Source organism: Myodes glareolus, chromosome 24 (genome assembly GCF_982192425.1).
Source record: "Myodes glareolus chromosome 24, mMyoGla1.1, whole genome shotgun sequence".
Classification (NCBI taxonomy): domain Eukaryota; kingdom Metazoa; phylum Chordata; class Mammalia; order Rodentia; family Cricetidae; genus Myodes; species Myodes glareolus.
Genome location: NC_142049.1, coordinates 50,374,541 through 50,398,211, shown reverse-complemented (window position 1 = coordinate 50,398,211; position 23,671 = coordinate 50,374,541). Strand labels below are relative to the sequence as shown.

Here is a 23,671-nt window from a genome sequence, read left to right as displayed (position 1 = left end):
GTCTCGGCATCTAGGAGTCGGAGGCAGGAGGATCAGGGCTCCAAGGCCAAACTCGGCTACATAGTAAATTTCAGCCCAGCCTTGATTTCAGCAGACCCTGTCTCAAAACCAAACCAAGACAAACACACACACACACACACACACACAAAGCAAAAAGCAAGGCCACAGGTGGAGTCTCACTCACAGGAGACCTGGGAAACGGAGGTTGCGCCACTGTCCAATGGGGCTTGGTAGAGAAGACTGTGAAATGGAAATCCGATATAACCGATCTAGCAGGAGAGAAGACTTTTAGAGAGAGATGCTCGTGTTTCCATTTGGCTATCAGACTGTTTTGGCACAAAGAGCTCCCAAAGAATTAATATTTCCACAGATTCAATGCAATGCCCATCAAAATCCCAGAAAATTCTTCAAGGTCCTCGAGAGAACGGCACTCAACTTCACATGGAAAAGCAAAAAACCCAAGATAGCCAAAACAATCCTGTATAATAAAAGAACTTCTGGAGGCATGACAATCCCTGACTTCAAACTCTACTACAGAGCTACAGTACTGAAAACAGCCTGGTATTGGCATAAGAACAGACAGGAGGACCAATGGAACCGAATAGAAGACCTGGATATCAATCCACACATCTTTGAACACCTGATATTTGATAAAGAAGCAAAAAACATCAAATGGAAAAAGAAAGCATATTGAACAAGTGGTGCTGGCATAACTGGATATCAACATGTAAAAGAATGAAAATAGACCCATATCTATCACCGTGCACAAAACTCAAGTTCAAATGGATCAAAGACATCAACATAAAGCCAGCCACACTGAACCTCATAGAAGACATAGTGGGAAGTACACTTAAACGCATTGGCACAGGGAACCACTTTCTAAATATAACCCCAACAGCACAGACACTGAGAGAAACAATTAATAAATGGCACCTCCTGAAACTGAAAAGCAAAGGGCACGGTTAACAAGACAAAACGACAACCTACAGAATGGGACAAGATCTTCACTAACCTCACATCAGACAGAGGACTGATCTCCAAAATATACAAAGAACTCAAGAAATTGGATGCCAAAAGATCACATAATCCAATAAAAAAAATGGAGTACAGAACTAAACAGAGAATTCTCAACAGAGGAATCTAAAATGGCTGAAAGACACTTAAGGAAATGTTCAACATCAGAGAAATGCAAATCAAACCAACTCTGAGATTCCATCTTACACCTGTAAAAATGGCCAGGATAAAAAACACTGATGACAACTTATGCTGGAGAGGATGTGGGGTAAAGGGAACACTTCCGCATTGCTGGTGGGAATGCAAGCTGGTACAAGCCCTTTGGATGTCAGTGTGGCGATTTCTCAGAAAATTAGGAAACAACCTTCCTCAAGACCCAGTAATACCACTTCTGGGTATGTATCCAAAAGATGCTCGATCGTGCCACAAGGACATGTGCTCAACTTTGTTCATAGCAGCTTTGTTCATAGACAGAACCTGGAAACTACCTAAATGCCCCTCGATCAAAGAATGGATAAGGAAAATGTGGTACACTACATAGCAGAAAAAAAATAATGACATCTTGAATTTTGCAGGAAAATGGATAGAGCTAGAAAACATTAGTTTTTCTTACTTAGTTTTTGTTCATAATTATAAACTTAACTCTGCAATCCAGCTAGACTTGAAGGGGAATGAGGAAAATATGGAGCCCAAAGAACTTCAATGAGAGCAGAGATTACAGGGTACTGTGAGCAGATGGGGCTGGGGTGCTCTCCTGAGCTACAGAAGGAGTGGTCTGGTGGATAGGAAGCCTTCAAGTCAAAAGAGTTAGAGTTGTCCACAGTCAGAAATGGTGATCTTCTTGTTGGTCTTGCCTTTCCTGGACCCAAAATGCTCCATGGCTTCCACAATGTTCATGCCTTCTTTCACCTTTCCAAAGACCCCGTGTTTGCCATCCAGCCACTCAGTCTTGGTGGTGCAGATAAAAACCTGGGAACTGCTTGTGTTTGGTCCAGCATTTGCCATGGACAAGATGCCAGGACCTGTATGCTTCAGGATGGTGTTCTCATCCTCAAATTTTTCTCCGTAGATGGATCTGCTGCCAGTGTCATTATGGCATGCGAAGTCACCACCCTGGCACATGAATCCTGGAATAATCCTGTGAAAGGAGGAACCCTTATATCCAAATCCTTTCTCTCCAGTGCTCAGAGCACGAAAGTTTTCTGCTGTCTTTGGAACTTTGTCTGCAAATAGCTCGAAGGAGGCGCAGCCCAAGGGCTCGCCATTGCCCATGATGTCAAAGAACATGGTGGGGTTGACCATGGCTGCAGCAAGCGGTGAGAGGGGACAGCGGCGTTTGCAAAGCGTGAAACATTATTTTAAATGAAGTAATCCAGACACAGAAAGACAATTATCACATGTACTCACTCATAGGTGTTTTTTAAACATAAAGCAAAGAAAGCCAGCCTACAAACCACAATCCCAGAGAATTTAGATAACAATGAGGACCCTAAGAGAGATTTACATAGATCTAATCTACATGGGATGTAGAAAAAGACAAGGTCTCCTGAGTAAACTGGGAGCATGGGGACCTTGGAGGGGGAAAGGGATGAGACTCTGGGTTTTTATTGATTAAGACTTCATCCCAGAAATGTACCAGAAGATGAATGCCTCCAAGAAACTGTCTATTGTGAGTACTCCAGGTACATCCGCGTATGCCCTTCCCCTATTTCTACATTTGCTCCATGGGATGGCTATTCTTGATTGCTAACTTGACTGCATCTGGAATTAACTAAAACCCAGGTGAACTGGCACACCTGTGAGGGTTTTTCTGTCATCATTTGAAGTGGGAAGCTCCAATTTTAATCTGGATCTTTTTAGGTGAGAAGATTCACGTTTAATCCCGATCTTTTGAGGTGACAAAGATCCACCTTTACTCTGGCCGCACCTTCTGTTGCTGTATTAGAGCCTACTTCTTCAGGACCAGATGAGACATTGAGCCTCGTGGACTAGAACAACTGCTGAATTCTTAAACCTTCCGTTTAATAGACAGTCCTTGTTGTACTAGCTGGACCACAGCCTGTAGACCACTCTAATAAATTGCATACAATTATATATATATCTCATATACATAACATACATTCGTTCTATAAATCCTGTTCATTGAGAGAACCCTGACTAATACATGTAGGTTTATGCATGTCTAGCTACCATCTTCAACTAACAATCTCTCTGTGTCTCTGTCTGTCTCTCTCAAACACACACACATACACACACACACACACACACACACACACACACACACAAGAGTGCACCCACACCACTTTCTGCATTTTCAACTGACAAAAACCCTTTACCCCCCCCCCCCCATCTTTGCCCAAACACTTTTTCTCTTAGCAGAAATTGCAGCAACTCAGTGGTCAGAAGGGCTGGGCCATTGCCCCATGTGGTTCCCTGTTGCCTGAAGTTTGTAAAGAAGTCAGGACAGAAAGAGGATACTCCGAGAAGCTGCATCCAAGAGAGGAGCTTACGGCACACACAGCACAGAGAATCGAGAAGACCTGTGGTGTCATTTCCCCATTTTCAGAGGACACTGAGTTCCAGAATGGAAGTGCTAAGGTGGCATCTGTCCCCTCCAGAACACACGTATTGAAACCCTTAGCCCCAAGGATATGGTGATAACAGGTAGGTTCCTGTGTATGGAGGGAGCTAAGTGTGTGAAGGGTGTGTTTGCCTGCGCATGCACATACAAAACCCAGAGTTCTGCTTTGGGCATCTTCCTCCATCACTCTCCACCTTACTTTCCGAGCAGGATCTGTCGTGGTTAATTTCAGTGGCCAATTTGGCATGAGCTAAGCTCACTTAGGAGATGGGCCTCTGGTCATGCCTGTGGGGGAATTATCTTGATTAGGGTAGTTACAATGGGAAGGGTTACTCACTGTGGGTGGCACCAGTCCCTGGGCTGGGATCCTGGATTGTGTGAAAAGGAGAAAGTGAGCCAAGCACCACCATGCACTGCCCTCTGCTTCCTGACTGTGGTGTGATGTAACCAACTGCTTCAAGCCTCCTGCCATGACTTCTCTACTGCAGCTGACTGTATCTTGAACTGTAAGCACACATAAATGTTTCTCCTTTAAGCTGCCTTTGTCGGGGCATTTTATCAACAGGAAGAGAGTACTAAGACAGACCCCCGCCTGGCTGGTCAGTGAGCCCTGAGAACCTCGTTCTGCCTCCACACTCCAGACACCCACATCTGGTTCTCATGTGGGAGCTGGGGATCTGAACTCAGGTCTCCATGTTTGTGTCGCAAGCGCTTTACTGGGTCATCCTTCCAGTCCCATGGAGGTGCTTTATCTAGTGTGTCAGTCAGGATTACTATTGCGGTGATGAAACACCATGACCAAAAGCAACTTGGGAAGAAAGGGGTTTCACACACAGTTCCGTATAACAGTTCATCATCAAGGGTCAGAATTCGGGCAGGGCATGAACCTGGAGGCATGGACTAATGCAGAGGTCATAGAGGAGTGCTGCTTAATGACTTGCTCCCCAAGACTTGATCACCCCTGATTTCTTAGAGAATCTAGGACCATCAATCAGCCCAGGCTGGTACCACCCACAATGGGCTGGGCCCTCCCTCATCAATCAGTAATTAAGAAAATGCTCTACAAGCTTGCCTGCAGCCCCATCTTCTAAAGTAAAATCCCTTTATTTTATTCACTGAAACTCCCTCCTCTCTGGTGACTCTATCTTGTGTCGAGTTGACATAAAACTAGCCAACACATTTAGGAAGGACTTAGGTCATGGGGATGGAGCCCTCACAAATTGGAGTAATGCCCTTCATACAAGATATCCAAGGAAGGTTGTTTGCTTTTTCTACCACATGAGAAAATATTATTTGCGAAGACGAACATTCACCAGACAGTGACTCTGCCACCGCTCTGATTGACCCCTGCTCTATAAGGACCAATCGTCTTACGTTCGTGAGCAGCACACCTGTGCTATCTTGCCTTCTGTGCAGGGACTGTGTTGTTCAGTTGTGTGCATTCTCTAGATCATGCTCCATTCCCTCCTGTGCCAACTTTTGTCTGCTGGTATCAATTTAATGCTTATGAATTGTATCACCTGTGTCCCATGGGATGATGGATGAAATTTCATTCACTCATTCCATTCATTATTCATTCTTTCAGCTGATAGAGCACATTCATGTTGTTCCTCCAGGTCTCCAGTAAAGGCTGGTAGGGCAAATCTAATAGGCAATCACATCTTGGTGGGAAACAGATATGCCCATGGAGTGGGTGGTTTGATAATGACCTCCAAGGGGAATGGTACTATTATGAGGTGTGGCCTTGTTGGAGGAAATATGCCACTGTGGAGGTGGGCTGTGAGGTCTCATAAATGCTAAAGCCATGTCCTCAAGTGCCTCAGTTCACTTCCTACCAATCAATATTTATTAACTCTCAGCTTCAGTATCGTGACTGCCCGTGTGCCACCATGTCACACCTTAATGATAATGGACTGAGACTCGAAAACTGTAAGCTAACCCCATCAAATGTTTCCTTTATAAGAGGTATTTTTTAACAAAATCTCGATCATTTGATTTTACAAATAATGAGTTGTGAGCTGATGCTGGGGTGAAAGCCTGCTAGGTCAGAAAGCACCCAGCTGACTTCCTCCTCGCCTGGCATCCCAGAGGCCTTTGTCCTCTTACACCAGCTCCAAACAACCTCCTCAAACTGAATGCCTCCCCCTTCTACTCCTGAGAACCTCTCTATCCATCCTCCTGACGTTTTTTTTTTGCCTATGTTCACTTCCTGTCAACTGGTTACTTACCCTTCCTCTTGACCTGTGGTTGGTTTTATTTAATCCACTTGACACTATTCAAACAGAAGGCTTTGAAATAAAGTATGTGCTAGGGCTGAGCCACACCACACTAGAACAGATTTTTCCAGTAAATAGTGCAATCTCGGGGTTCACGGTGTGATCAAATATCTGGCAACAGCCATGGCCACGGTGCCTCTTCACAGCAGTAGGAACCCTAACTAGGACAGTAGTGGGTGTTGAGGTCATACACCCAAATCCAGCAAAGTCCCCGTCTCAAGTGTAATCTCTTGAAAGAGCCCAGAGCAGAACCGGAAGTGGAGTGATCCAGGTGCAGCCTTGCCGGTTTAAACCAGTTAAGAGACAAATAAGTTCTGACATTCTGCAAGGTGAACAAAGCAATAGCCCACGGGAACCATGACTAGCAGAAAAAACTAAGATGAGAATTTACTTTTCCAAGTAGTGTTTCTACCGACTGCACTGAAGGTTACACTTTATTTCCTCGCTGATTAAGACAAGGCCCACATCACTAAGGCAGACTCAAACTCCCTGTGTGGTCACAGATGACCTTGAACTCCACATCCTCTTGCTTCCACATCCCAAATGCTCGGATTGCAGGTATGTACTAGAACATGTGATTTATACAGTGCTGGGAACTGAACCCACGGTCAAGCACTCTGCCAACTGAGGTCTATCCCCAGCTCCCATGTGTGCTATTTTCGTGAAAGGTAATGCAGTATCTGGGATAGAAATGCGATAGTTTCTACTTAAGTAACGGTGGTAAATGAACGTCAGCTGTCCCTCCTTCCATGTGATTGCTAAGCTAGGTTATCAACTTGTAACACATAGGAAAAAGGAACCTCAATTGAGAAATTGCCTTCATCAGATTAGCCTGTGACTTATCTTATTGACTCTTGACTGGTGTGGGAAGATTCAGCTCGCTGTGGATGGTACCCCTCCCAGTATAAGAAAGGCAGTTAAATGTGAGCATGGAAGTAAGTCAGTAAGTAGAGCTCCTCCATGGTTTCTGCTTCCAGCTCCTGATTTGAGTTCCTGCCACGGCTTCCCTTGGTGATGGACTGTAATCTATAGGCTAAAATAAATGCAAGTTAATTTGGGCGAGTATTTTGTCATAGCAACTGGGAATCAAATTAGGGCATGGGGCCATAAACACAACAAGAAAGTGGGACCTAGACTCCTTTCTTTCCTTGCTCAGACATACAGAACAACTAAGCATTAGGTATGCCAACTCACAAACTCTGCTTTGAATCCCTGGTCTAGAGTTCTTGGTGTCCTTGAGCCTCAGATGTGGAAGGTTTTCACCTTATAGAACCATGCCCATTCCAGAAACAGCCTGCCAACTATTGGTGGCACATTCCCCCAAGACTGTGTAAGGAACCAATCAGATGTCTGTATTGATACTTGGTTTTCTGTAGTGTGGTGAGGTCTCTCTTTCTTCCCTTACTTAACTGACCAATTTGTCTGGGATGCTGATAAAGAGGAATTGGCATACAAGGACCACAGGACATAGTGGACTGTCCTGGCTCTGAACATGGTACTGAAACATCATCCCCATGGTCTGGGTGAGCATTTCTCAACCTATAGGTTGTGACTGCTTTGGTTCAAAGGGCCCTTTCACAGGGGTCACCTAAGACCATCAGAAAACACAGACACGACTCATAACAGTAGCAAAACTACAGCTATGAGCTATCAACAAAGATAGCTTTATGGTTGGGAGTCACCATAACATAGGGAACCGCACTAAAGGGTCGCGGCATCAGGACCTACTGGTCCAGGTCAATCTACCACCCAGCTGAGCCCAGCCTTGTAGCTCAAAACTGTAATTCTAGCTACATGGAGGACAGAGGCAGAAGGATTGTAAATTTGAGGTCTGTGTGAGCCACACAGTGAGATCCTGTTTTAAAACCAAGAGCATAAGAAGAGGGGCACGCTGAGGCTATAGCTCAGCAGTAGAGTGCTTGCCTCGTATTCACCAGTGAGGAGCTTTGGACAGGGCTCAGTGTTAAAACATCTGCCTAGAATCTTCTCAGTGGTGGAGCACCCATTTAGAATTTCCCCATGAGAGGCTGGTATGTGGCTCAATAATAGATCCGTGCCTAGAATCTTCTAGTGAGGAGCTGGGATGTGGTTCAGTGGAGTAAAGGGAGCTGTCTCAGGCTGGAGAATGATCTGTGACAGCAGTGTTTGACATTTCAAGTGCATTAACAGCAGACTGCAGAGATAATGGGACACCAGATCCGACTGTAATAAACATCCAGGAGAAACAGGCTGGGGAAGTCGGGCAACCACAACAGTCAGCAGGAGCATCTGACTGAAGGGTCCCCAGCAGACTGTCTCCCAACTAGCCATTCCCACAACAGATATTTTTAGTTTTATATCACAAGAGATGTGCAGTATTGGAAGTATCAGAGAATGGTTCACATCCCACTCCTGTTCTCAGGGGCGCGGCCTTTCTACTCTCGGGCTATTTGGCTGTTTTCCCTCGCTTTTCCACAGGGCCAGGAGGCCGGCAGGCAGCTGAACAGTGGCCTTGGAAGACCCGTTAAGGCAAAATGCTTGAGTCTAAAGTCGGGGTGGCCCAGGTAATTCTACCTCCAGAACCAGGTTCTCGGTGACCTTAAAGAGCACCTGTTGAACTGGGTGGTGGTGGTGCACGCCTTTAATCCTAGCACTTGGGAAGCAGAGGCAGACAGATTTCTGTTAGTTCAAGGCCAGCCTGGTCTACAAGAGGTAGTTCCAGGACACCGAGGGCTGTTACACAGAGAAACCCTGTCTCGAAAAAGAGAGAGAGAGAGAGAGAGAGAGAGAGAGAGAGAGAGAGAGAGAGAGAGAGAGAGAGAGAGAGATATTAAAAAGCACTGAGGACAATTTACTGGGGTCTATTACAAAAGCTTGGGTGTCGTCTAGATTTCTTCCACCTTTCTGAAGAAAAAAGAAAAAAAAATAGGAGATAGAAAAGAGCAAGATGGCGCACGCCTTTAATCTTAGCGTTCTGGAGGCAACGGTAGGTGGGGTTCTGAGTTCAAGGTCAGCCTGGTGAGCGAGGTCTACTTCCCTTCAAAAAAGGAAGCTGCAGTAGCGGATAATAAATAGGAAAACTAGAAAATTAGACCGCAGTCACTTCTGATTTCAAGCATTGTGCCTGGTGACCTCGCGTTGCTAGGGCAATAGCAGTAGCTGCAGCTCAGTCCATACGCCAGCATGTTCACCTTCTGGAGCCCAGCATTTTGGGGAGCCTTAAACTGCAGGAGAAAGCCGTGTCCTCTAGTGTTGCTGGGAATTGTAGTCCGAGTTGCCGTAGAGTTACAGGCGCTCGTCTGGAGTTGTTGCTTTCTGGTAGTCGTAGGCAAGGCAATCCAAGGCCTTGTGGGAGTTGTAGTTTCAGGGCAGCTTCCGCTCCAGGCTTCCGCGTGGCAGGCAGAGTGCAGAGCCCATTCCACCCAGGTTAGTGTTCCTCTTGCTCCCGATCGAGCGGGCTCGGGGTTGTAGTGCCACCGGAGAGTTGAAGGTCTCTCTAGGGATTTAGCACTCGCTTTTACGATTGCCAATTCATGTTCTGGCCAGGATCCCCCTCTAATCTGGTCTCTTGCCAGGCCTCCCTGTTCACCTAGTGGTGACAGACTACCTGTCTTCTCTTGCTCATAGTTAAATAGTTCTGGAGACCCCTTCTCTGCCCTTTAGGCAACTCGGCCAACAGGAAGTACCCCCTTTTTTTTATTTGTTGCGTTTGTTTTTATGTTTGGACGAGATTTCACCACGTTGTCCTGGGTGGCCTGGAACTCACTATGTAGACGAGGCTAGCTTGGAATTTGCAGAAATTCAAATGTCTCTTCCTCCTGAGTGCTGGGATTAAAGGCGTGCGCCACCATGCCTGTCGGTACACAGTTTTCCTCCTCCTCCCATGTATTAACATCCATCAGCTCAGCAGGCTCCCTGTTTGTGCCTGTGCCCACACGCGACTCCTCACAACAGCAAGCTCTTCTAGATGACCGAGGACAGACTGGCTTTGCACCCCATTCTGAATAAATACTGGGCAGAAGGTGGTGGGCACTCCCAGGAGACAGAGATACCAGGCAGACTGATTTCAGGGGCACTTGAGGTCTGAAAGGTGCAACAATCTTCAGCGGGCCATTTGGAGGACCTTCCTGGAGGCACCTGATGGTTCTCAGGCTTGCTGGGCAGGGCTTGAAGGAATGAAGTGGTGAGACACTGATGGGGACAGACCCAGGCAAGAGGAAGGATAGAATCAAAAGCTGGGAAGGAAATATTTTAAGGAGCAATGCTCAGCCATGAGGGATGAGTGTGTCCAGAGAGCTGCTTGCGGGGCTCAGCAGTCCGCGAGAACTGTTGTGGGCGGGAGGTCCTAGGATAGTTGAGAGTAAGGGGGAGGAATCACAGGGCAGCATCAGTCACAGAACAATGTGGAAAAGATAACTGGGCTGGATCTGCTGATTGTTTTATGCAAAACAGCAAGTGTAAAGGTGGGGAGGTCGAGGCAGAGAGACCCAACAAGCGTGCTGGCCATGGAGTAGGTGGGGAGCATCTGGCTTCTTCGTCTGTTTTGAAGCCACAAGTAGGATTGACTGCACTCTTTTAGGCTTCTGAACATGAGTTCTGAGGATGGATTAGGCACGTTTGGGAAGCCAGTCAAGACTGGACTTTGCATTTTGAGCCCCCGATCAGGGTGAGTGATGGGGTGGTTCTAGACCCCGGTGTGTCCAGTCTGTGCACCTGGAAGGGTAGCGCTTTGCCTCGCAGCACAACACCATATGGCGAAAGGAATAGGAGATGTGGGGTTTGAGGGCTGAGTGGAAGGAAGTTAGTGATTATAAACCAGCAGTTGCGGAATAATTCTGATTCTTGTGGTAAATTCCGGAGCAGCCGTACCTGCTGGGAACGACAAGAGGCTACTGGCTAGTCCAAGCTGGAGATGCGGTGGTCAGGCGGACAGGGCTGAGCCTGGAGAGTTTTTACTGGTAACCGAGAGGTGGTGCAGGCAGCGTCTGTGTGCCTAGAGGAAGAGGGCACCCTGTCTTTCAGGGATGTAGTCAAGATTGGGGCGTGTCCTTATCCTACCTCCCCGACTAAAATCCAAACAATAGCAGGCTCTTCCGGGTTCTGGTCAACCCTGGAAGTCAAGGTCAGTGACACCTACTTTGACTCCCTGATCAAGATAGTAACAATAGTGATCTCAAAACTGTTCAAAAGGTTCTTAACCCCCTTCTTACATGTCTTTCTGCCTGAAACCACGTCATAAGGTCCTTATTTTCTTGGTGCAGAAAGAAACTGCCCTTCCCTTGGACTCCCTCCCCTGTGCAAGGGTCACTCTGGGTAGGATACCATTTCTTCAGCATCCCCACAACAGACTATCCACGTGACCCGCCTCTCTCCCCTCAGCTCCAAAGTGCAGACATCCTGGACGACCAGCTTTCCTTCTCTCTCCATTAACCCAGCAGTGTGGCTATCTCTTGTGACCCCTCTTCTCTCCCATCAGCCCTGCAATATAGACGCACTAAGTAATCTCCTATTCTTTCTTCCACAGTGTGAATACCCCAAGCAACCCACTTCTCTTCCCCCGATGCCCGCTCCAACGTGCTCCTCCTGCCATGCAGCCCGCGCTGCCCTCCGCCGCCCGCGCTCGGGGCAGGCGCTATGCGGCTCCTGCTTCTGTACAGCCTTTGAGGCTGAGGTGCTGCACACCGTGATCGCCGGGCGCCTGCTGCCCTCGGGTGCCGTGGTGGCCGTGGGCGCCTCGGGTGGCAAGGATTCCACAGTACTGGCACACGTGCTGCGCGAGCTCGCGCCGCGCCTGGGCATCACGCTGCACCTGGTAGCCGTGGACGAGGGCATTGGCGGCTACCGTGACGCAGCCCTGGAGGCGGTGAGCAGCCAGGCTGCACGCTGGGAGCTGCCGCTCACCATTGTGGCCTATGCAGACCTGTTCGGAGGCTGGACGATGGATGCCGTGGCCCGCAGCACTGCCGGCTCTGGCCGCAGTCGCTCCTGCTGCACCTTCTGTGGGGTGCTACGGCGGCGCGCGCTGGAGGAGGGTGCTCGCCTCGTGGGAGCTACACACATCGTGACTGGTGAGCTCAGGAAGGGTGTGTGAGGGGGTAGTATATTGTGTCAGGAAGTGGGGTGGCATGGTGTCTCCACCGCCCGTTCTTTCTGGGTTCTGGGTGTCCCCACGCCTCCCTCCACTCTCCTTTATGGTTCCTTTTCCATTGTCATTACTGAGGATGTACAGGGTCCTCTCCTCAGTCTCCAGGTCCAGGGAATCCCTCTGACCTCTTCTCTATTTCCTCTCCAGGGGTTCTCAGAGCCCCCTCCCCGCCCCTTTCCTCTCTGTCTCCATCTTCACCTGAGCTCTCTCCCACAGGCCACAATGCCGACGATATGGCGGAGACAGTGCTCATGAACTTCCTGCGCGGTGATGCTGGGCGGCTGGCGCGGGGTGGAGTGCTAGGCTCTGCGGGCGAGGGGTGCGCACTCCCGCGGTGCCGGCCTCTGCAGTTTGCTTCGCAGAAGGAGGTGGTATTGTACGCGCACTTCCGCCGCCTGCGCTACTTCTCTGAGGAGTGTGTATATGCGCCCGAGGCTTTCCGTGGTCACGCTCGGGACCTGCTCAAGCGCCTGGAGGCAGCGCGGCCATCGGCAGTGCTGGACCTCGTGCACTCGGCAGAGCGCCTTGCTCTTGCCCCAGCAGCTCGGCCCCCTCCTCCAGGTACCTGCACCCGCTGCGGGGCACTGGCCAGCCATGCGCTCTGCCAGGCCTGTGCACTTCTGGATGGCCTCAACAGAGGCCTGCCACGCCTGGCTATTGGCAAGGGCCGCCGCATGTTGCAAGCCGAGCCGCCACTGCCTGGGAACTCAAGCCAGGCCACCAGTGACCCTGCGGCCCCACAGGGACCCTGTACCTGTGAGCAATCCAGAGATGGAGCCACCCTGTGCAAGGAAGGAGGAGACCGGGCAGGAGCCACCTGTGTCCTACAGAGTGACGTGAGCCCCTCGGAGTGACCAGTGTGCCCTGAAAAGTGACTGTGCCCTGTAGTGCCCTGTTCCTGTGAAGCGATCTACACTGTGAAGTGACCACCTGCCCTTCCAGAGCTTCCTGTGTCCTATGGGACCTGAGCCCTGTGGAGCAACTGTGTACCATGGAGGGGCTGTGCTCTACACAGCAACCTGAACCTTGGAGCTGGTGAGGGAGCCCCGGGCTAGGCTACCAGGCCTGAGGGAGAAGGGACCAGCAACCATGCATTCCTACACCCCTCTGTGGGCTCCAAATAGCCCTGGCCTCACTTTGTCTGCCCAAGTCAGGTAAACAAAGTCAAACGAACAATAGGAACACATTCACAGTTGTCACCCTGCCCCTTTCATCAAGGGAAAACTTGCTCCTGAGAGAATTAGAGAAAGTTTGTTCTGAACCAGAAAAGAGCTTCAGTTGCAGGGTTTACATGGGTTCAGGTTGCCCCAGGGAAGCTGTGGAAGCAGTTACACAACCATTTACAGCCCTAGAACAAAAGGAAGTCATCAGTCAAGCCATTGGCCTGATACACTGGTGTAGGTGGGTTACAGCAAGGCTTGGAAAATCCCTGCTGCGGGTCTCGGTGCCCTCTGATGACTTTCTTTGCCTGTGAGTCTTTGGAAGCCAATGGTCTGCTGAGTGGATACATTCCAAACCAAGTTTGTGTGGTTTTCACGTGACGGTTGGGTCAGTGTCCTGGCTGGTCATTTTTTGTTTGTTTGTTTTTGTTTTGTTTTCCTAACTTCCCCCAGGCTGGGATCATCTGAGAAAATATCTCCATAAGGTTGACCTATAGGCAAACCTTTGGGGCATATTCTTGGTTGTTGATTGATGTGGAAGGGCTCAGCCCACTGTGAGTAGTGCAGTCACCTAGGCGGGTGGTCCTGGGTACTGTAAGAAAGTAGGCTGCTGGGTGGTGATGGTGCACACCTTTAATCCCAGCACTCTGGAGGCAGAGACAGGCTGTGCAAAGTCAGCCTGGTCTACAGAGCGAGTTCCAGGACAGCCAAGGCTACACCGAGAAACCCTGTCTTGAAAAACCAAAAAGAAAAGAAAAAGAAAGAAAACAGACTGAGGAAGTCAGTAAGCAGTGTTCCTCCATGGCATCTGCCTCGGTTTCTGCTCTGACTTCCCTCAGTAATGGACCCCGAGAGATGGGAATTGAAATAAAGTCTTTCCTCCCTAAGATGCGTTTGGCCATGGTGTTTATCACAGCAACAGAAAACTAACGGAATCAGCGTGCGAGTCTCCAGCACACGTTTTGAGCTTTTCTTCATGGTGCTCACAGGTACCAACCCCGAGGCTTACGTGGCCATTGGTCACTCAATTAGAAGGCCACAGGGGCTGTCATCAGCCTCATCTACTCCTGGTAGCTGTTGTGGGGGGGGCACCCCAAGCTTGGATTCTGAGGATAGAGCTTGTGCTCGGTCCCTGCCTTAGCCTCTCTAATCTGCCATTTCCTTCTGTGAAAATGGAGCTGGCTTGCCATCACCCCATCAGGTCTCTGCAGAGATGAGAGTCCAGAGGTCAAAGTAGTTGGCCAACTGTGTCCAGCTTGGCTCTGCATAGTAAGGACTGGCCACCAGGGGGCTCCAGGCTTCTGGATTCTACCTTGCCCTGTAGGAAATTGAGAGGTTGAGGAAACTTTCCTAAGAAGAGAGAGACTTGGTGCTGTGAGTCCTGTCTCCAGGTGTGTCCTGGCTGGGTAATAGGAGCTTTTCCTGATCGTCCCCGAACCTTGGACAGAGAGCGCTCTGCTCCTTAAACTCTGTGGTCCTGTCCTCAGGGAAGTGACCTGCGTACTCCTTGAACTCTGTAGATATCCATTTTCCTAATTAAGTTAGGTCTGAAAGGCAGAGAGGATGCCCTGCCTCCTTCAAGTTCCCTGAGGTTATTAAGCACCATGTCGATTATTCATTCAGCAAACATTGGACATCCTTTGGTCCCTAGGTGCAGGAAGCTGCAATGAGCAGAGGCAGGAGCCTCTGTCCCCAGGCATTTACAGCCTCTGAGAAAAGAACAGCACGCAAGTAAATACCGGGTGGCTGTAAACGTCACTCTTTCCTTTTCCAATGCTGGAGATTGAACCAAGGGCCTAACAAGCTGAGCCACACCCCAAGTCCCTCACTGGGGAAGCTAGGCAGGATTCTACCATGAGCCACACCCAGGGATTCTAGTCAGTCTCTGAGCTACATCTCCAGCACAAGGGTTTGTCTTAAGTAGAATAGAGAAAGGGAGGAAGAAGCCAGTGAGGGAAAGTCCTTTGGGGAAGTGGCCTTTGAGCTGGAACCCAAATAAAGCAAAACTCTTAAAAGTTTCTTGGAGAAGAGCTCCCTCTTCAGCCAATACAACATCCACAGTATGGGAATAACCTTGCTCCCTTCTAGGAACCAGCAGGGGATCCATTAGCCAGCTCTGGCTGGACCAGGTGTATGTGGAGTCAAATACTTGGGTTTTATTCTAACAGTGAGTGCCACTCTTTCGAGGCTTCTATTCTGGGAGTTCATCCAAAGACCACTTTCTAAAACCCCTTGGCTGCTGTAAAGAGAAACGACTGTGGAGAGGAAGCGGGTATTGGGGGGCAGGGGAGGCAGAGCTGAAGATTCTCCAGGCAGATTGTACTGTTCCCAACTTGTGTGTTTGTGGGGCTAGCCTCATGCCAAGAGGGCGTTCCTCCCTTGTTAGTGCAGTAATATGTGTTTAATACTCATTTATGGTAAATGAATGTGCAACCCAGCCAAGTAACTTTCCCAGAGTCACATAGCAGTGACCGAGAGGGAGCAGGTGTTCTTGGTCCCTGTACGGGGAGCTGACACTGGAAGCCAGAGGACCTGCTTCCTGACGCACGCACAGCAGGGCACCCCCTCTTTTCTGGAGCAGGAGCGTCCCTGGGACTTTGCCCTCATCTCGGGCTACTAGTGTGAGAAAGATGCTGTATTTAGATGTGGCCACAAGAGGGCGCTGTGACCACATCTGCGCACCCGGCGGCCTTGACTCCAAAGCTGGGTTTCCAGCCCAGGCCGAGGCAGCCTTAGCCTCCTGGAGGAGTTTGCACTAAGATGCTTGTGTCTACACCGTGCTCAGACTCTGAGCACGAGACTTGTGATGCAGCTAACAGCAGAAGCCGCTCGGGACAGAACCTAAAGGCCAGAGAAGGAAAAGAAAAGGGCCAGGAAGACAGAGGGAGGCCAGAGAAGGAGAGAGGTGGGAAGAAATGAGACGAGGGAAGAGGGAGGAGAGTACAGGGCTCAATACACTGCAGCAGTCAGGTGCTGACCTGTGTCAGGGGGATTGTGTCCTGTCCATTTAAGCAGAAAAGGGGTGTGCCTGTGGAGACAGCCCTGCCTCAGCGCAGAACCATGTAAAATAGGGCGGGGTTTTTTGCTGACTGCAGCAAAGTGTTCCTGCCAAAGGGAATGGCTAGGTTGAAATCTGAGACTGGAGGACAGGCCAGAGGTGACAAGGAGAGAGCGTGAGGGGCAGGCAGGAGTTGCAAAAGCAAGCCCTGAAGCTCTTCCAGCAGGGCAAAGACAAGATCATGATTGCAGATGTTTCCTGACAGCTCCCAGCTCTGCCCAGCCTAGGATGGTGGGGAAATAACTGAGTCAGCTCAGCCCCTGCCCTCAGTGGGCCCCTGCCCTCAGTGCGCTCTCCCTCTGGTGGGGAAGCAAGTGCAGGCACTGACAAGTCAGGACTAAATGCCGCTGGTGTCACTGTGAGGGTTCAGGAGGACACGGGGAGCCTAGAAGTGGCGCACCCAGCTCGCTGCGGTGTGTCATAGAATGCGGAGGTGATGTTTAAGCCACGACCCAGGATCTGAGTAAGACTGAGGCCAAGGAAGGGGTGAGAGAGGGAAACTGCCCGGTAGAATGATGGCAGACTTGATCCACGACTCGGGAGGCACCTGCCCCCGTGAGGAAGCATTGTTCCAGGTACAGGAGGTAGGATGCTGCCCTAGATGGGGGGCAGGGCTTCCCGGAAAAAGCCCGGAGCAGACAGGGCTAGGCTGCAGTGTGGTTCAGTGGGTAGATTGCTTACTTAGCATGGACGGAGCCCCGGTCTCCATCCCCAGCACTGTGTAAACCGGGTGTGGTGGTCTACACAGCTGTGACCCCGGTACTAGGGCATCAGAAGCAGGAGGATTGAGTTTAAGGCCATCCTCAGCTACATGGTAAGGTGGAGGCCAGTCTGGCTTGAGACCCTATTCCAAAACAAGAGCTCTTCAGGAGAGAGGCCAGGGAGATTAAGGCTGGGGCCCCCACGTTGGCTGGGGATCTGTACTAGAGAGAGTCGGGGACTTGGTGATGATGAGAGCAGATACAAGGGCGTAAAGAGCCTCTCACCAAGAGTGGAGACTCCTGCTGACACTAAGTGTGTTTTCAGACTTTACAAACACCCGTGTGAGTTCAAAGACTATACAAATAGGGGCTCGAGAGCTGGCTGATCCACTGGGAGCATATACTGCCCTTGTGGAGGACCTGAATTGGTTCTAAACTTCTACATCAGGTGTTGACAACATCCTGTAACTAGCTCCAGGGTATTTGACACCCTCTTCGGCCTCTGAAGGTGCCTGTACTCGCATGCACACACACACACACACACACACACACACACACACACTTAAAAAAATCTTTAAATCTTTTAAAAGACAATACAAATGCAAGAGGCACCCCTCCTAATAAGCAGACCAAACAGATTTCCCACTCAGGTGGCCTTAGCAGATACTGGGGGTCTTTTAGAGAACGGCAGCTTGCTGGGGCAGGAAAAAGAGTCAGGTAACCGTGAGAAACACTATCACTTTGGGAAACAACCTCCTGTCGAGACACAAAGGACCCTACACTCTTTGTTAATGTGGTGGTGGGTCTTCCTAATTCTAGTATCCGTGCCCTGAGTTCAGGAACATTGTCTCCTAGCAGGGATGTGACCAGGAGGCAGGCTTTCCCAGCTACAGTTCTACAGTCCTTTCCGGCCATGTACGTACTGTCTCAGAGCTGAGTAATGAGACAAATTTCAGATCTAAAGAGAAAGAAATGATGGGTGCGGAAGTCCTAGAATTAGGTTCAAAGATAATCTCACTCCTTCAGCCTGTTCCACAATCCCATCCCATACACACCAGGCACCAGATTCGGTCCTGGGGCTCTCCCTGAGGTAGGAAGGCACCAACCATGTTAAGAACATTAGAGAAGCGTAGGGGCCTGAGACAGAGGACATGAAAGGCGAGATTGGAAGGAAGAGTGAGATCTAGAAGGCTGCTTAGGGCGTTTAGAACTGATCTCAGTTCCACCAAGGACTTAGATGGGTTTGACAATGTGCTATTTTGAGTTTGAAGATCATAGCTGCTACGTGAAAATGAGTTTGGCCTGGGGTGGGGGTCGAGGGAGTGTGGAAAGCAGAGAGAGCAATTTGTGTGAGGGGGTGTGCCCCAGATGGCAGGGGCTGAGAGCAGGTCAGTGGGTGGGTTCTCTGCTCTTGGTGAAACAGGCACTGTGGGCAGAAGGTGGGACTACTCCCAGCTTTTGACCTGAGCAGCTGATTGGTTTCTGATGGACCACAGAGCTTCCGTAGAAATGAGTAGGAGATGGTGTAGCTGCAGGGATTAGAGGAGGATGTCTGGTGACTTAGAAACATCATCTAGAGATGGGCTGGAGAGATGGCTCAGTGATTAAGAGCGCATGCTGCTCTTTCAGAGGACCAGAGTTGGGTTCCCAGCACCCCCCCTCAAGCAGCTTACAACTGCCTATAACTCCAGTTCCAGGAGATCTAATGCTCTTTTGGACTCCATAGATTCTTCAGCAGTCAGAGGGAGCCTGGGTAACCAGAGTCACACATGAGATGTTTTTCTTTTTCTCTTCTTCTTCTTTTTCTTCTTCTTCTTCTTCTTCTTCTTCTTCTTCTTCTTCTTCTTCTTCTTCTTCTTCTTCTTCTTCTTCTTCTTCTTCTTCTTCTTCTTCTTCATCTTCTTCTTAATCTTCTTCTTCTTCTCCTCCTCCTCCTCTTCCTCCTCCTCGTCCTTCTCCTTCTTCTTCTCCTTCTTTTCTTTTTATTTTTTTGGTTTTTCTAAACAGGGTTTCTCTGTAGCTTTGGAGCCTGTCGTGGATCTCTCTGTAGATCAGGCTGGCCTTGAACTCACAGAGGCCCCTCTGTCTCTGCCTCCCGAGTGCTGGGATTAAAGGCATGTGCCACCACTGCCCGGCAGTCACATGAGTTCTAAAGCCAGACAGGGACATTGAGTCAGGAGGGCTGGTATTCAAATCTGTCTCCTCACCTGTAAAGTATGTGTCAGCATGTGTAAGAAGAATTGAGACTTAACACAGCAAGAAGCCCATCCCTGAAGAAAAACAGGAATCACACCTGCGATCCCAGCATTCAGGAGGTAGAGGCAGAAAGATCAGAAGTCCAAGCTATGCAGAGAGTTCAAAACCAGTCTTGAGACCCTGTTACAAATGAAGAAGCAGGGGCCTTGGGAAGCTAGGAGTGTCAAGATGTGTCCTTCAGAGACTGCCTATCCCAACACCATGCAACACAAGGTCAAAACCCAGAGACAGAGGTCCTACCAGCTTTAGAGGTCTTTAATCTTCCCATGGCCATAGACCTCCTTCCCTGATACCCTTTTCCATAGCTCAGCTGAGTCGTAGAAAGTTCTGCAGGATGGACTCCACTTCTGAGACATACTCCCGGTGCATGCTATGGATGGCTCACCCATGCCTGTTCTTCCACCCCTAAAACACTTGAGCCCCCTAAGGTAGGTCTCACCACTAAGCATTCCTGTCTTCATGTCTTCTTCACCCCCAGTCTCTGACCATCTTTAGCTCCCCTGGCTCAGCATCTGTGACTCAGCACCCATTTTGCTGTCCTTCTTAGCCTCCTTGTTTTGGCTACTTGCCAAATAGTGCCCCCGCAGAGCAATGCTTCCCACCTCATCTGAGTGTGTGCGGCCTGAAGATGAGCTGGGGGGCTTTTCAGGAGGAGGAGGAGGAGGAGGAGGAGGAGGAGGAGGAGGAGGAGGAGGAGGAGGAGGAGGAGGAGGAGGAGAAGAAGAAGAAGAAGAAGAAGAAGAAGAAGAAGAAGAAGAAGAAGAAGAAGAAGAAGAAGAAGAAGAAAACCTAAGCCACTAGACAGGTGTGTCCTCCACTTCCTGTCACCTGACCCACAACCCACACACAACCTCAACCTCACCCTTCCTCACCCTTCCCTCTTCCTCCCTGGACAATGGAAGAGGCGTCCTTCCTCTCGTCTGGGACTAATCTCACCACTTAGCCAGCTGTACCATCCACTTGAATATTTCCCAACTACAGTTGGGAAGAGCCCTTCACCTTGGTTCAGATCACCATGTGCAACTGTGGACAAGAGAACTGACTTCATCTTGACTTCCTTGTTCAGTACAATGAAAGGTCAGAGTGACAATGGGGTGAGTTAATTTGCTCAACACGGCGTGAAATCCTATTGGTCACATAAGCAGATGTACTGACGAAGTTGGCAGCTGCCCTAGGTGACAGAAGAAAGAGTCAGGACACTTGTGGGTTTTTCAAACTGCCTCATCTTCTCAGATAGGCAAACATGCCACTTCCTCTCAATCAACCCCAGTTTCCCAATCTGTAATCCCGACATGAGATAATGTCTACAGACTTTTCACGACACACACACACCCCTTTGGTTTCCTTTCTCTTCTAAACACACTGGTCTCTCTGTGGTCTCACATCTGCCAGACCCTTCTACCCCAGAGCACTCTGCCTCCCTTTAGAAAGGATTTGCTTTTATTAATTCTTATTATGTGTAGATGTGTTTGTGTATATGCACACATGGAAAGTACTCTAAAAGGCCAGTCGAGGTGTTGGATCCTTTGGAGCTGGAACTGTGAGCCTAAAGTGGGTACCAGGAGTCCAGCCCCAGGCCTCTGCAAGAGCATTGCTCACTCTTAACTCCGAGCCATCTCTCCAGCCCCTGCTTCTTTTCATGTAGTCTCTTAATGTTGTGTGACTCATAATTGTAATTACATACTGCAGTTATTTACTTTTCCTTCCTTTCAGAATACAAGATAGGGATTTTTTTTTTTCTTATTTGGCCAGTTTTGTTCATTACTGTGTGCCGGGTACCTGGAATCATGCTGGACAGATGCTTAGTAAATGTTGGTTGACAGCAGTGAGGCCGAGGAAAGGTAGGTAGGCTGGAGAATAGAAAGAGCAGGCGGAAGGAAGCCAGCTTACATACAGAGCAGAGTCAGAGGGCTGAGGATGTGGCTCAGTGGCCACAGTGCCTGTCCAGCATGCTTGAAGCCCTGAGCTCCATCCTCACACTGGATAAGGCAATGTGTGTGCCCGCAATCCCAGCATTCAGGAGGTGAAGGGAGAATGATCAGAATTTTAAAGGTCATCCTCTGCTACTTAGCAATTTGAGGCCAACCCAGGATCCCTGAGACCCTGCCTCAAGATGAAAATAAAGAGAACACAGCTGAGAAAGCTGGGCATGGCAGGAGCACATTTGTAACTCCAGCACTTGTGAGGCTGAAGCAGGAAGAGAGTGAATTCAAGACTAACCTGAGTTAAGTAAAAGCCCAACTTTAAAAGCCAGGGATGAAACTGGCAAGGTGCTTGAAGCAGAAGGTGCTTGCTGCCAAATCTGATGGCCTGAGTTCTGTCTTCCGGTCACCACATGATGGAAGAAGAATGCTAACTCCTGTAAGCTGCTCTCTGAGTCCCACATATGCACCTACACACACACACACACACACACACACACACACACACACTCACACATAGAGGCACACATGCACACACACACACACACTCACACATAGAGGCACACATGCACACTCACACACACATTCACAGACACATACACGCACATTCACAGACACAGACACATACACACACACACACACATTCACAGACACAGACACATACACACACACACACACACACACACACACACACACAGGCACACAAATACATAAACATACCCTTTAAAACAGTAAGTTGGAGAGCAATCAAAGAAGACATCCAAAACCAACCTCTGGCTTACGCACGCATGCATGCACACACATAAAGGCTGACAGATGCATATATCCACACAGGAAGGGAGGGAGGAGGGAGGCAAAGCCTGTGGGCGAACTGGGTGGTACCGATGGAGCACAACAGTGTGGACACACTTAGGCCCACTGACCTGTCCTGGAACACAGTTAGCTGGGAAAAGGCACGGGGCAGTACTGCTAACTCTGTCTTCCAGAACACCCAGTGGTTCCTTCCTCTTCCCCAGGCACGGCTCCCTCAGGCTCTCTTCCCCACCCACACACCTTTAAAACCCTTTACCTCCAAAGAGGTCTCTTTGCTGTCCTTGTCCTCCGAGGTCACTACCCCATTTAAAAACTGTCCCACAGCGAGCTGGAGAGACGGCCTCAGTCGTGAGGAGCACTCACTGCTCTTGCGAGGACCTGGGTTCAGTTCCTTGCACCTACATAGTGGCCCCTAACTATCTGATATTCTAGTTCCTGGGCTCCAATGCTCCCTTCTGGCCTCGGTGGTCACCAGGAACACACGTGATACATATACATTCATGCAGGTAAAACACTCCAGGGGCAGGGGAAATGGTTCCATGCTGATAGCCGGCTGCTCAAGCATGAAGATCTGAGTTCAAACTCCCAATATCCACATTTAAAAACCCAGATTTGACCACATGCTAGCCTGTCACCCCAGTGATCTGGCAGCGGAGACTAGAGGAACTCAGGGACTTGATGGCCATGCGCCTAGCACCAGGCTCCTAAGAGGACCTGCCTCAAAGGAAGAGAAAGAGAGCAATAGAGCAGGACACCAGGCATGCTCCTCTGGCGTCCCTCCTCTGGCGTCCTCCTCTGGCGCCCTCCTCTGGCGTCCTCCTCTGGCGCCCTCCTCTGGTGCGCTCCTCTGGCGTCCTCCTCTGGCGCCCTCCTCTGGCCTTCTACAGTTACATGCACCCGCATGTCTGCATACTCCACACATGAAGCACACGCACTACACAACAGAGGACTCAAACAAATAATGTGTCTCAGCCCCTAGGACACTTCTCTCTTCCTCAGCACCCACCGGGCTCCCTCACTGCTCCTTCCTAGGCCCCAGGTTGCTTCTCCTTGCCCTCTAAGCCGTGGGCTTCCTTTGGTCTCCATGATACACCTTCTTCCTGTTAAACTGACTGCATATGCTCTGGTGTCCTTGACACATCACTGGATCTAGCCAGACACCTTCTCAGAGTTCCGAGCGAACATGAAGTGCCCTCTGCTCCCTTCTAAGACCCCACACCATCCCCTCACCTCACCCCCTGCAGCATCTATACCTTGCCTCTTTCTCATCTCTTTCAGCCTCTGAGGTGCACGCCACCCTCCAATAGGCAGTCCCCACTGTGCTTCTTCCATCACTCACCGTCCTGGCAAACTCCTATGCATCTGCAGAACCCTGGGACTTTCCCGGGGCTCTAGCAAGATCGAGTTTCATGCTGACCTGTCCCACCAGACCCTGAGCTTGGAACGAGGACATACACTTGTGTGATTAGTGCATTCATCCATCCATCACAAACTGTTAAGTAACCGTGCCGCAGAAGTCAAAATGATGCTGAGCAAGTTGAGTGAGTTCCAGGGGGATTCAGAGTCTGGTGGGAAGAGGATGCTTCTGTGACAGGCTGTGGATGGATGGGCAGGTCATGGAGGCTTCTCTCAGTCATGGCTTCATTCCCAACCTTTTGCCAGTAGTCCTGTGGGCATCATGGCCGTTAGTTACCCCTCTTCTTTCTCCTCTTCTTCCTGGTCCTCCCTCCTCCTCTTCTTCTGGCATGGAACTATATCACCCAGGG

General features: G+C 49.7%; 2 protein-coding genes across 3 annotated transcripts; one reads left to right on the top strand and one right to left on the bottom strand.

Annotated features, from left to right (window-relative positions):
* Positions 1–1,632: 1,632 nt before the first annotated feature.
* Positions 1,633–2,316, bottom strand: LOC148118248 (peptidyl-prolyl cis-trans isomerase A). Its single transcript, XM_087901284.1, has one exon. The coding sequence runs from the start codon at positions 2,314–2,316 to the stop codon at positions 1,822–1,824; it is 495 nt and encodes a 164-aa protein (XP_087757410.1). The 3' UTR covers positions 1,633–1,821.
* Positions 2,317–3,494: 1,178 nt separating this feature from the next.
* On the top strand, positions 3,495–14,042 carry Ctu1 (cytosolic thiouridylase subunit 1). 2 transcript variants are annotated; one of them, XM_087901317.1, is made up of 3 exons: positions 3,495–3,678; positions 11,375–11,918; positions 12,212–14,042. In XM_087901317.1, exons 2-3 carry the CDS (start codon positions 11,411–11,413, stop codon positions 12,847–12,849), a joined length of 1,146 nt encoding a protein of 381 aa, XP_087757443.1. In that variant the 5' UTR covers positions 3,495–3,678; positions 11,375–11,410; the 3' UTR covers positions 12,850–14,042. The 2 variants fall into 2 exon arrangements, with proteins under 2 accessions (XP_087757443.1, XP_048294169.3); XM_048438212.3 differs by lacking the exon at positions 3,495–3,678 and adding an exon at positions 9,144–9,276.
* The last annotated feature ends 9,629 nt before the right edge of the window (positions 14,043–23,671 follow it).

Bases quoted from the DNA above. Each gene is read 5' to 3' on its own strand.
- LOC148118248 (XM_087901284.1), bottom strand. From the start codon at position 2,316: ATGGTCAACCCCACCATGTTCTTTGACATCATGGGCAATGGCGAGCCC.
- Ctu1 (XM_087901317.1), top strand. From the start codon at position 11,411: ATGCCCGCTCCAACGTGCTCCTCCTGCCATGCAGCCCGCGCTGCCCTC. The intron at 11,919-12,211 runs GTGAGCTCAGGA...TCTCTCCCACAG, and splicing joins AGCTACACACATCGTGACTG to GCCACAATGCCGACGATATG.